The sequence below is a fragment of the Mycothermus thermophilus genome (assembly GCF_041956435.1).
Source record: "Mycothermus thermophilus strain CBS 625.91 unplaced genomic scaffold VTJ04scaffold_1, whole genome shotgun sequence".
Classification (NCBI taxonomy): Eukaryota; Fungi; Ascomycota; class Sordariomycetes; order Sordariales; family Chaetomiaceae; genus Mycothermus; species Mycothermus thermophilus.
The window spans coordinates 4,816,617-4,828,510 of NW_027191427.1; the positions used below are offsets into that span (position 1 = coordinate 4,816,617).

An 11,894-nucleotide genomic window follows, 5' to 3' on the forward strand; every position below is an offset into this window, starting at 1 on the left:
CTATGTCCCTGGGAATTCTGTTTGCTCAGACAGTATCCGAGGAAGAACACCGAAGACGCCGCAGCTTCCATGAGCTTTCAAAATCAAGCATCCCGAAACTTTTTGGGTGAGACCCACTTTCTCAAGGTATCAACCAATCACAGCTATCTACCGTGTGCTTGGATCTGACTGCCGAGAATCTCCCGCCTTGGCGTCTTGGCGTTACGAACAACAAAACCTGCCAGACTCAAGACTCCAAACTCCAACACCAGCACCAACAAGAGATCATCAACAGATAAAAGAAGGGTCTTGAATTCAACGGACCATACATATTGTCCACCAGAAGACGGCCGGTTGTCAATTCGTCCTCCAGTCCATCCCCCCCGAAGAAATCACCATGTCTCTCTTTGGCTTTGGCCGTCAGCAGCCCACCTCGGCCGAGAAGATCGCCGCCGTCGAGAATGAGCTCCGGGTCGTGGCCGAGATGCACTCGAGGTAAGCATCGACCTGCCTACCTATCCCTTCATTCCCTCGTCCGGAAGGGAAGGAAGGACCACAGGCTTAAAGTAATGGTGACCTGACTAGCTAACCAACACCCCACACCCACCCCTCCAGGATGATGAAGCTCTGCACTGCCAAGTGCATCGACAAGACGTACCGTGAGGGTGAGCTGTCCAAGGGCGAGTCGGTGTGCCTGGACAGGTGCGCCGCAAAGTTCTTCGAGGCGCACCAGCACATCTCGGAACAACTCCAGAAGGAGGGCGCCGCCCGCGGGTTCGGCGCGTAAACCTAGATTTCTAGGAGACCGAGGAATGGAACCCAGACGGACAACGATAACGAAACAAACGGAACGCATGAAAAGACGGAGCGGAAACCAAGCTCTCCACGAGCTCCAAGTGTAATGATATTCGACACAGCAGGCGGTCGGGCATGGTGGCTTAGACAGTTTCTCTCGGGATATGGGTCAAATCTTGGACGGGGGGCGTCAGGGCCGGTTGGGTTGGGCAGATGTATAGATTCGGGTGACCTATCGAGCACGGTCAGGGATCCGGCAGGAATTCATGCGTTGATCGATGTGCGGTTCGTGTATTATAGATGGTATTCAACGGGAACACGGGCAAGCCGCACGGTCCAGACTTGAACTTGGGAATCATGAAACTCTCTTCTCCATCATCATGAATCCCCGCCCCAAGATGCTGCTGCCCAACACACCGAACCTCGATGAACATGATGCATGCAATCCACAAATCGCCGAGCGCCCAACGCCAATGCAAACCGAAAACCCCTTGCAAACGCCGGTAGGTATCCCCATGGTAACAACAACATCAAAAAGGGACATTACCCTTCTCTCGTGATATTCGGCCCCGTCCCAATCCCGGTCAGCGTCCTCACAAACCAATGCAGCCAGCTCTCCGTCTCGAGCACCCTCTTGAGCTCGTCCGCGCGGCGCTCAACATCCTCCACCTGCCCCTCGAAATGCGCCACTCCGTCCTCCACCTCGGAAACCCGCGACACGAGCGCGCCAATCTCGTACTCGAGCTTTGCCGCCAGCACCTCGACGTCCTTAACCGCCTCGGCCAGGCGCGCGCGCTCCTCCGCCACCGCTTCCCCCGCCCTGTGCCGTGCCCGCGCGCACGCCTCCTCGGCAGCCTCGTGAAGCGCCTGCGCCTCGGACCGCTGCGCGTCGAGCGTCTGGGAAAGGGCGGACACGGACGAGACGCCGTTACTCACCCACGGTCCCAGAGAGGCTTGGAGTTGCTGGAGGCGGTTGAACAGGCGGTGGGCAATCTCAGTTTGGGCGGCTGCTGTAGCTGGGTCGAGGGAGAAAGTGGTACCGCTCGAGTCGCCAGCAGCCGGACCGGTGAAGCTCACCAGCTCGGTCCAGCCGAGCACGGCGTCCTCAGCCGCGCTGAAGGAGAGCCGGCGGGGGAACCGGGCTTCGTGCGGCCGGCGACCAAGGGATGCCAGGCAGTCGACGCTGTGACGGCGGTTCAGGGAAAGGAGGGCAAGATCCTCGGCGTTGCGCTCAGCCGAGAGAGTCAAGTGCAAGTCGCGCAAGCTGTCGTCGGCAACCGACTCGACCGAGGCGTTTGTGCTGCGGGTCCTTGACTTGGTGATGTCGCTGAGCGTCTGGTCCGGCTGCTCGCTATCCTTAATTGTCGGCAGGGATATCCCGTTCCTGACGCTTCCGTTCTCCTGCTCCTTGGGGCTGGTGGTGGTCGAAGCATGGTATTCTTCCGGCTTGAGTTTCCACGTAAACACCTTTCCCACGGCAACTGGACTGGTCAAGTTTGCCGACGACTGCGCGAGAGCTGCTATGCCGGGGCTGGGGCTCGAGAAAGACGTGCCAGCGGTTTCGTCCTTGGACGGGCGACTGACGTGGCCTCGCAGGCCACCGCCCACGGCATCCCTGATGCGACCCAGGCCCGACCGTGCGTCGTTGACCTTTCCCGCGACGCTCTTGAACACGGTCTTCCGCAGCGGGTCACGGTCGATCGAAGCATCCGACGCATTGGGCAGAGGGTGGTCTCCCGATGGTTGCACAGAGGCCGACGACGACGTGTCCTCCCGTTTCCGCTCGGGCTCCTCTTCCAACGTTGTCGAGTTCTTCCTTTGACGGCTGGCGCCTCCTGCCGGCGGGGCCGCATCATCCCTCAGTTCTCTCCCAAATGTCGAAGAGAGGGGATCGGACAGCTCGAGTTCCTGCTGCGTCCGCCGCGGCTTTCCATGCCACAGCCACTTGGGTCGCTCGCCATACGCAAGGCTGATGAACTTGCTCAGGTCCAGCGTCTCGATGTCTCCGATGTTGGCTTTGTCGCGGGCGCCCACCATGCCCATGACAATCTCGCCGCGTTTCCCGCTAATCTCGGCCATGGTGGACTTGACAGCTTTTTGCACGCCCCATCCGGCGTCACCAGCCGCGGCCTTGGCCGTCACGCGGTGCAGCTTGAGCATTGTCTGCCGATCGAGGCGTCGGGTCCTCTCGATCCTCATGGACTTTTGAAAGGCCCCGATGCCCTTCTTTATGCCCTCCACGTCGAAAGCGTCCTTGGACACGGGGGCGCCGTAATAGCTCAAGCGATTCCTCGCACCCAACAGCGTCCCCAACAGCGCGGCGACGGTCGTGGGCCCTAGAATGCCGTCGGACGGCTCGATGTTGAAGCGGTCGGAGCCGATCTCGGTCCACCAGTCGTTGATGGCTTTCTCGGTGACATCGCAGAGCAAACCGTCGATGAATTCCTCCTCAAGCATGCCAAACAGGAAGAGGGCCACCTGACACAGCTTGACCAGCTCGATGACGGCCTGGTCGATGGGTATCCTGTCGCTGGTTTTGTACATCTGCATAAACTTGGCCTGGGTGGCAGGGGTTGGGTCCGTGAGGGTAAGACCTGAGCGTCCCGAGCAGCCTAACCTCTTCAGATTTTCGTTCACCACAAAGTCTCGACGGTGCTTGCGGATGTCGCCGTCGGGAACAGCTATGACGGTCAAGGCAGACGGGAAGCTGCTGAGGTTGGTCACCATCAGCTCTCCCAGCTCCGTCTCCTTGGGTCGCGCATGGTATCGGTGTATCTCGCGGAAATAGACGCGGATTCGGAGAGACCACTCCTTTTCGTCGGCGGGTATTTCCAGCACGCCCACGACAATAGAGTGTTTCGAGTCGCCCGTGTAAGTGGCAATCACGACGGTGGGTGACTCCCGGGAGCATGCCCATTGCTCGACGAGGTAGAGCTCATAGCCGGGAAGGACGCGGCGGTGTTCGGCAACGGTGACTGCGGGGTCTTCCAAAAGGAACCTGCCGAAGAGAGGAGGGTCAGTCTGCGGAAAGCTGGGAGGCGGCGGCCTGGATGGACAACAGGACGGACCTGAAGGCGACAGGATCAGGGAGGACGACTCGACGGCGGCCCACGCTGGTGGGGACTAGAACAGGTGGTGCCGTTCCCATGGTACCGTTGCCGGTAGATTGTTCTTCGGGGGAGGAGGACGCGATGAGGTCATTCCCAAGGCGTTGGCGGTGCGAAGCCAGGCGGGCAAAGGTGATTTCCTCCTCCCGGTGCACCCTGCCGTCAACGGCGGGCAGGACGGGAAGTCTGAAAGACATGGCTCTGTTCGAGACGAGGCGGCTACATCCATGCCCGATTCAGGGGAGTGCCGACGATGGAGGCAAACTGCCCCGGATCCATCGTGGGCCCTTCTGGGGCCAGCGGTGAGGGATCCAGGACGCAGGGGAGCGTGCGATTAGGTAAAGTTCCAGGTCAGTTTAGAGTCTGTTCTTCCTACGTGTGTTCGAGTGCATATGGAGGTGTTGAATTGGGAGGTAATTGGAGCAAGATGCGAGGCTGCGTGACAAACATGGAAAATTGCCATGTGACAGACACCCGTGGACGGCTGCGAAGACGGGAGCATGAATTGAAGTGTTCTGTCTGGATGTCCGGGGCCAGGACTGCAGCTTCAGGTTCCCCGGCCCGTCACTTGGAACCATTCCATGTTCCATGCCCCACTTTTTAGCGGATGGGACAGGGCCCATTCATTCCTCTCCAGCGGGGAACTCAGCGGACAGGGGTGTTACTTACGTCACCTGAATTCCCGATTTCAGGCTTCAAATTGGCCTCCGAAGACGGCTGGTTTTCAGTGAGGTGACAGCTGGAGCGAATGACGGACCATCGGCTGCATGGGACGACCCCACTGCCCGCTTCACCACCGCCTCCAACCATGAGAGCACTGATTTGAATTCCATCCCCCATCTCCAACTCCTATGCCTACATTCAACAACACCTAACGGTTGCTCCTGCAACCGCCACAGACCTGATCGACCTACCTCATACTCAGGTAGACCAGGCAGCTCGACAAAAAGCCGCCAGTTTTAACTCCTGCAACTACGTCGTCACAACAGACATGCTCTAACCCGAACCATCCCGAGACCAAGGAAGATGCTCGACGCACTTGGTCACGAACACCACTGCCCGGATCTGAATTAGCATACACACTACGATATTGACTCTATCACCATGGCTTCTGCCGAGGCGAAAGAAAAGCTCGTTGCTCTCTTGGACGAGCTGTCCAAGGCGCATACGCTGCCTCGACTCTCCAAGGCCGCCAACGATGTCGACCGCATCATTGAGCTCCTGTCCGACGCTCGTGACCACATCGCCAGAGGTGGGCCACCTACGCTCAGCGCCACATGTATGGGAACTCTGTCTTACTGACCTTCTCATGCCAGCTATGGACCCCCATACCACGAGCCTCACCATGACCAAGCTCCAGAACCCCATCAAGACCGCCTTCGACAAGGTCACAGAGGACCTGCGGCAAGCCTCTTCATCCCACAAGAAAATTGGACGAGCCCTGGACAAAAACTTCCCCATCAAAGAGCTGCCTCCCGACGACGAAAAGATTGCGAGCCGGGTTCCGCTTATCAACCGCGCCATTGCCATGCACCTGCTGCGCGAGGGCCAGTTCTCGGTGGCGTCCACCTTCATCGAGGAGGTCCAGAAGAAGGACCCGCGCAACTCTTCCTCTCGGCTCGACGACCAAATGGATGAAGATGACAAGGAGGAGTACCACGACGCCTCCCCGCACGCAAACGGCTACCACCACAACCACGAAGATGGCGACTATCCTGTCGACGAGGACGAAGACTACGACGATGACGAGGAGTACGACGACGAAGACGAATACGATCTCTCCTCGCTTCATTCGCAAGAGCTGCAGGACAGGTTTGCCGAGATGTACCGTATCCTCCAGCAGCTCAAAGCCCACAACCTCCTCCCCGCCATCGACTGGGCCCGCGCCAACTCTGCCGAGTTGGAGGCCCGCGGCAGCAATCTCGAATTCGAGCTGTCCAAGCTCCAGTATGTCTGGCTGTTCTTGGGTCCTGCCGTCAACGGCCTTCCGGATGATGAGAATAACGGCCGCGCCGGAGCTCTCGCCTACGCCCGTCGCCACTTCCACCGCTTCCAGGATCGCCACCTGCGAGAGATTCAACAGCTGGCCAGCGCCATGCTTTTCGCACCGAACCTGGCCGATTCCCCTCACCACGACACCTTTACCCTCACAAACGCCTTTACCGACGTTGCCTCCTCCTTCACCCGCGAGTTCTGCTCTCTGCTGGGTCTCTCGGCCGAGTCACCATTGTACCTGGCCGTCACCGCCGGCGCTCTCGCCCTGCCGCGCCAGATGAAGTACATGCAAGCGACCCGCGCCAAGGGAACTGAGTGGACAACCGAGCAGGAGTTGCCCTTCGAGACCCCGCTCCCCGAGAGCATGCTTTTCCACAGCATCTTCGTCTGCCCCGTGTCCAAGGAGCAGACCACCGAAAGCAACCCGCCCATGGTCATCCCCTGCGGCCACATGCTCGCCCGCGAGACCCTGGAGAAGCTGTGCAAGGGCAACCGCTTTAAGTGCCCTTACTGCCCCAGCGAAGGCCAGCTGAAGGATGCCCGTCGGGTGATTCTGTAGTGCGCTGGTTTCGAGGGCAGTACTGCCGACCCGTGCGCTGCCGCGGGGTGGACAAAGCCTGGGTGGAGCACTCGCGCGAAACTCGGCGGCAAGGGGCTTCGCACTAGCGGTCCGCGGAGCAGGGTTCGAGGAAGGGGATTTAACGGTATTTTGCCTCTTACCATCCGAGGAGGCGCCTGGCCGTTTGATAGCACCGTCAAGGACGGTGCGGGATATAGACCGGGAAACCGAGGCGTCGGGCGTTACGATGAAGGGGCGACAGCCTCGGCGGCGAGGACGCTCCAGTCCCTACGGAGCTCTGACAATCTCTTAAGCCGACAACTCTGGCACGACGCTCCTGCCGCGGGCGCCTCCCGTATCCAACCTATGGAAGAGCCTCTCATCCCTCACTACGCTCCCCTTCCTGTCATCACCATCACGCCCGCCTCGGAGGATGAGGAGGAAGGGGACACATCCCTGCCACCGCTTACGGCAGCACCGCCCGTACCTGCCTCCTCCTTTCCTGCGTCTCTCTTCCCAGACCCTGCCCTCATCATGGCCACTCTCCGCGAGTCGTACGAGGTGTTGGGCTCGTGGGGCGCTTTCTTTGCCTACCAGGATGCCGCGGCTCGGGCTGCGGGCTCCTCATACGGGTCTGTGGTCGGGGAAGGAAGGCAGAATTCGTCTGGGATTGGCAATGGCGGTGTTGCCGTGAATAGCTTTGCCGTGTTGGGAGATATACTGGCTGAGGGTACATGGGGAGATGGCGAGGCTGGTGGTGGTCTCGTTGAACCTGACTATGGCCGAGGAGTAGATGAGGACATGATGGAGACAGACATGCCCCCGCTCGTGGGTGTGAATGATGAGGGCGTGGAAATGGCAACACAATGGTAGGGTTGAAACCGGTGGTGGGCTACGGAACCCGGAAAACAGAACCAGACTGTGGGGAGTAAGTATACTTATACCTAGAAGTGGAGGGGAGCAGGGGGCCTGGGAGGAGGTTTCGTTTTGGAGTGAAGTACATACTTGTTTCGAACGTTGGGTTATTGACGGGTCAGTGTAGGGAGGCATGGGTTGCATGGCGTTGCTCATTCTCTAACTGTTTGGATGACCCCTCCGGGTGTGAGGGAGAGAAAGTAGAGGTATTCTTAGCAGGAAACAGGACAGGTAGCTGGTTGAAGGAAGAATCAAATTTGTTTTTCGACAAGCCTGCTTCCAATGTCTCAGCCTCCGTCTCGAACAGAGCTGGATAGTTGGAACCAAATATTCCATCAACTCACCACTCTCGGGCCCGTCTTCGTTCTTCAGTCTATACTCCTATCAGAACAGAATGGCTTTTCAACTTCAATTAATGCGTGTTATTCTCAATCTTACAAACTAGAACATCTGAGGTCGAGTTCTGGTGGTCCATCGTGTGTCGTGACAAAACTATCCACCGACGGGGTAAACAAGTTATATCAAAATATTCCAGCACCAACCTGCCCAGAATGTCCATTTCCCCAACAAACAGTTTCTTGCCGATGAGGTCTGGGCTGTTGTCCAAGGACCAACAACATGATCAGCCAAACAAGCCCTCTTATCCATGTATCAGAGCCAGGATCCAACAAGATTTTGACCAGACCTAGACAGATGAAAAAGAAGCAGAAATGAAACAGAAAACACCTCCCAGATCACAAAGGAAGAATCGAGATTTGTTGTAGCTCATGATAGAAACGCTTGACTTGGCTGGTTGAAAAGACTAAAAAGAGACAAACAATTGAACAAAAATAAACTAGGGGATATCTCAAAACAAACACACTCATCCCTTCCCAAGTCCCACCATTTCTTTCTTTCTCTCGCTTCCCGTTTCGCTCGTGCTCTTCCTTTCCTGCAACCTTTCTCCGCTTCCAAATCAAATGCTGTTCGCCGCTACGCCGTCGCCGGTTGTTTGTTTGTCGTTACAAAATATCGTAATGTGTTCCCTGGTATATGTCGATGATCCAATCAATCCCGTTGACTCCCATCCAACCTTCCCTGCACCCCTAGGAGAAAAATGCACAAAGCACGCAAGCAAAAATTCCAAAACCGCCGCCCGACCCGTTCCAGCTCAGTCAATAGTCATCCGACTTGTGAGCTGAGGCTTGTGCTCGAGCTGATAAGAATTGGCGTCTTCCTTCTCCGGATCCGGTCCAGGACCGCGGATGAGGTGGGCCTTGAGGCCCTTGCCGAAGTTGTGCATGCAGATGAAGGCGTTGATGATGGTCAGGATGATGAGAACGATGGTGAGGACGGCAAAGGCGGTCAGAGAGCGGCGCACGGCGATGTAATCCTGGCTGTGGCCCGGCTGGTAGATCCGGACGAGCTTGAAGAAAAAGTAGGCCAGGCCGCCGAAGTAGAGGAGAATGACGCAAATGACGCCGAAGCGGTTCTCGCGCTGGGTGAAGAAGGCGGCGCACAGCAGGATTCCGATGGTGATGGGGATGGCGGCGACATGCAGGCCGAGCTCGAAGTCCTTGATGCCGTTGACGACGACAAGGAACTGCACCGTGAAACCCAGGAAGAAGAAAAAGTCAAACTTGAGCATGGCGATGTAGATCTAGGTGGGAATTAGCTGGAAGCGAGCGACAACGAGTTGAGAGACATGGGCTCGTAGAACGCACCTGGTAGTGGAGGAAGCGCTTCTTCATGCGGTAGTCGGCGCCAATTTGCTTCAGGATGTCCCAAGCAAATTCGCGGTAGAGCTGCCAGGAGATGCCGGCCATTGCGACGGTGGTGGTGCCGACGACGGCTGGGACGGCGATGAGCCAGGGACGGATGAGCTTCCAGACGTCCCTGTCCGGCCGGTCCGGCCTCAGGGCACCGGCATTAGCCAGGCGCTGGATGGACACATCGATCTGATCGATCTGGAGGATGGTGTAGACAAAGAGAGCCAAGTTCGCAAGGCAGAGGCCGATGATCTGGATAGTGTTCTTGAGGCGCAACGCGTCCCAAGCCAGGACCAGGATGTAGATGAAACCGAAGATGAAAAGAGTCAAGAAGGTCGGGATGGTCCGGTACTGTGACCGGTGAGTATCGGTGAGGCCCTCATCGGTGTAATCGAGATTGAGATGGAACCGGCCGAAGACGTAGGACTCGCAGGCGACGCAGACGAGAGCCTGCAGGCCGACGACGCCGAAGAAAGCCTTCGCCCACTTGTTGGAGAGGAATTCGGATGAGAAAAGCTTCTGCTTGGGCCTGGCAGAGCTGACGGGCGCCGTTGAGGCCATCATGTACGTGGCGTCCCGGTAGTGCGGGCTGCCGTAGGCGCCGTCAAAGCTGGAGATGGGCTGCGAGCCGGCCAAGTAGGACCGGCGAAGTTCGCGTTGCGAAGCCACGGTTGGCGGTTTGCGATGATGTACGCGGAGCGGTGGATGTTGGGATGTTTCTCAGGCTGCGAGCGCCGTTTTGCGAAGTCGACTGATGGGCCGGGGCCCCAGGTGATGGGTGGTGGTTCGAAAGGGCGCGTCCTGTCGCCGGGCGGATGGTGGTGGAGTGATGGCTGAATTGGCGTCGCGCAGCGAAATTAAAAGCTATCGATTCGGAAAAAGAACGGCGATTGAGCGCCTTTTTCCGTCGACGTCGACCGAATAAAGTGCGTGGGCTTTTTTTGGCGGTTAAACGATTGTTGATTGTGAGACGGGCACGCAAAGTTGGGATTCTAAGGGGGAATGAGGAGAAAGGGTTGTTGCTTGGGATTTCTCTCGGCGGGAGCAGGCTGAAACACGACGAGGAGCTGGGAGAAGCGTTGGAGCCTTGATGCAGCGAGACTGCCCACTGCTGAGCCTGGGATCCGCAACTGCCCTGCAAACCCCAGGCGCCGGGATCTCCAAAAAGTGCACAAGGAACCGGGGGTAATCGCCGTTACTTATCCAACACGTGAGTCCGGTCAGACAGCAAGGGAAGCAACACTAGTGTAGGTTTACCTTTAGGTAACCGCGAAAAAAAAATCATGTATATATAATAAATCAGGATATATCTGGCTTCGTATAAATATGTCATGAAAGAGAAGGAGTGCCTCACAGGTCTCTTGTGGATGGCGAAGATGTAGGTTTGGATGCAGGACTTTGGTCCTCGTGTCTTGTCCTTGGCTTGGCGGGTGACCGGGAGAAGCTGCCAAGGCTGGGCATGGAAGACCCAAGAGAAGGACAAGATGGTCTGACCTTGGAAACGCTGAGGCCAAGACCTCAGAACCCAGACTTTCAGACAAAGGGTGGGCCCACAGAACCACAGCCTCCTGCCGAGACCCAACTCCACTGTAGCCGCGTGGGCCCGGAGGCTATGCTGCCCCGAGGTCAGAAGCGTGGAGGAGATGGAAGACCTGAGGCCTCGAGCTGCGCCGTCGACCTACAGTCTAGGTACTAACTAGTGTACAATGCCCCAAGCCCTGCCTCACGGCTACATCTAGCCTGACGGGATGCGATTGTGCCTTTCTGTTTGCCACGCTTGTCTTGCGAGACGCGCGGCTGACAAAGGAGAGGTGGCATTGAGACACCGCAGGAGATTGCGGATACCCCGTGCTGTTGGATCCGACGGGACAGGATGCATCCAGACGGAAACCTGCGTACCTGACTACCTCACGTACCTCAGTTAACTAGATGGAGCTCGTCCACGGAATAAAAACGCTGAGGTGGACAGAGGGCGTAAGGCGTCAACAAAGCGGGCGACATCCACTCCGCACATTGTGTCACAAAAGGAATCGTGGCTCGTCTGCCCCGGAGACTTGCAGCAAGAGACCTCCGAACACAACTCCAGGCACCGGGTCCACAACCCCGTTTCGAATCGCGGCAAGGGCTGCCCGTTGCTACCCCGGCTTGACAACCAAGATTGCCATGCCAAACACTGATGCAGGAGAAGAGATGGTCCGGAGAGGCAGGATCGTCATGGGATTCCAGAAGCTCATCTCCATCTCGAGTTGAACCCCTCTTGAGTCAGCGACTGGGAAAGTTCGTGGGCGTATAGTTAGGTAGGGAGCTATTGAGAAGTTCTAAGTATAGGTGCTACCCCGTATGTTCCTGACTCTGCCCTTGATCTTACATGTTCTTGGGGACGGGATGAACTCTAGCAGAGTATCGAATAGGCACCAATTGATGGTTAACTGAATCAGTTGGACGGACAGCATCATACTGCTTACTGGGACACAGATCAGCATCAGCTCACTGGACAGGATATGGCCCACCTCCTTATAGAGAAGCTACGGCTGGGCAACAGCGGCTTGTGCGACATCAGCTCAAACCCTCCGATGTAGGTACACGCGCAGCTGTGATGATTACTTGGTGCATCTGGTTGCAGTTCAATATATGGACGCGCTCATCAGGCCCAGTCAATGCAACCACCATGCCAGTGCCATGAAACGGCAAGATATTGAAATTGAACGAGATTGCGATTGCGCCTGCCGGCCGGAACCAGCGGCATACCAGAGGACGTCAACGATTGACCATTGATTGAGCCAAGTACGGAATAGA

The 11,894-nt window shown here is 57.2% G+C and overlaps 7 protein-coding genes across 7 annotated transcripts; 3 read left to right on the forward strand and 4 right to left on the reverse strand.

The window, feature by feature from the left end:
- Window positions 1-376: 376 nt before the first annotated feature.
- VTJ04DRAFT_1807 (uncharacterized protein) lies at window positions 377-766 on the forward strand (the record flags this gene model as incomplete). Its single annotated transcript, XM_069359535.1, has 2 exons — window positions 377-474; window positions 595-766. 2 exons carry the CDS (start codon window positions 377-379, stop codon window positions 764-766), a joined length of 270 nt encoding a protein of 89 aa, XP_069224415.1.
- Window positions 767-768: 2 nt separating this feature from the next.
- VTJ04DRAFT_1808 (uncharacterized protein) lies at window positions 769-1,208 on the reverse strand (the record flags this gene model as incomplete). Its single annotated transcript, XM_069359536.1, has 2 exons — window positions 769-1,006; window positions 1,093-1,208. The coding sequence occupies 2 exons, from the start codon at window positions 1,206-1,208 to the stop codon at window positions 769-771; spliced, it is 354 nt and encodes a 117-aa protein (XP_069224416.1).
- Window positions 1,209-1,317: 109 nt separating this feature from the next.
- VTJ04DRAFT_1809 (uncharacterized protein) lies at window positions 1,318-4,078 on the reverse strand (the record flags this gene model as incomplete). Its single annotated transcript, XM_069359537.1, has 2 exons — window positions 1,318-3,772; window positions 3,843-4,078. The coding sequence occupies 2 exons, from the start codon at window positions 4,076-4,078 to the stop codon at window positions 1,318-1,320; spliced, it is 2,691 nt and encodes an 896-aa protein (XP_069224417.1).
- Window positions 4,079-4,985: 907 nt separating this feature from the next.
- On the forward strand, window positions 4,986-6,435 carry VTJ04DRAFT_1810 (uncharacterized protein; the record flags this gene model as incomplete). The annotated part of the gene is made up of 2 exons (XM_069359539.1): window positions 4,986-5,133; window positions 5,198-6,435. The coding sequence occupies 2 exons, from the start codon at window positions 4,986-4,988 to the stop codon at window positions 6,433-6,435; spliced, it is 1,386 nt and encodes a 461-aa protein (XP_069224418.1).
- Window positions 6,436-7,901: 1,466 nt separating this feature from the next.
- VTJ04DRAFT_1811 (uncharacterized protein) lies at window positions 7,902-8,392 on the forward strand (the record flags this gene model as incomplete). Its single annotated transcript, XM_069359540.1, has 2 exons — window positions 7,902-7,998; window positions 8,190-8,392. 2 exons carry the CDS (start codon window positions 7,902-7,904, stop codon window positions 8,390-8,392), a joined length of 300 nt encoding a protein of 99 aa, XP_069224419.1.
- A 108-nt stretch (window positions 8,393-8,500) lies between these two features.
- Window positions 8,501-9,659, reverse strand: VTJ04DRAFT_1812 (uncharacterized protein; the record flags this gene model as incomplete). Its single annotated transcript, XM_069359541.1, has 2 exons — window positions 8,501-8,989; window positions 9,054-9,659. The coding sequence occupies 2 exons, from the start codon at window positions 9,657-9,659 to the stop codon at window positions 8,501-8,503; spliced, it is 1,095 nt and encodes a 364-aa protein (XP_069224420.1).
- Window positions 9,660-9,702: 43 nt separating this feature from the next.
- Window positions 9,703-11,581, reverse strand: VTJ04DRAFT_1813 (uncharacterized protein; the record flags this gene model as incomplete). The annotated part of the gene is made up of 2 exons (XM_069359542.1): window positions 9,703-10,215; window positions 11,564-11,581. 2 exons carry the CDS (start codon window positions 11,579-11,581, stop codon window positions 9,703-9,705), a joined length of 531 nt encoding a protein of 176 aa, XP_069224421.1.
- Window positions 11,582-11,894: the final 313 nt, after the last annotated feature.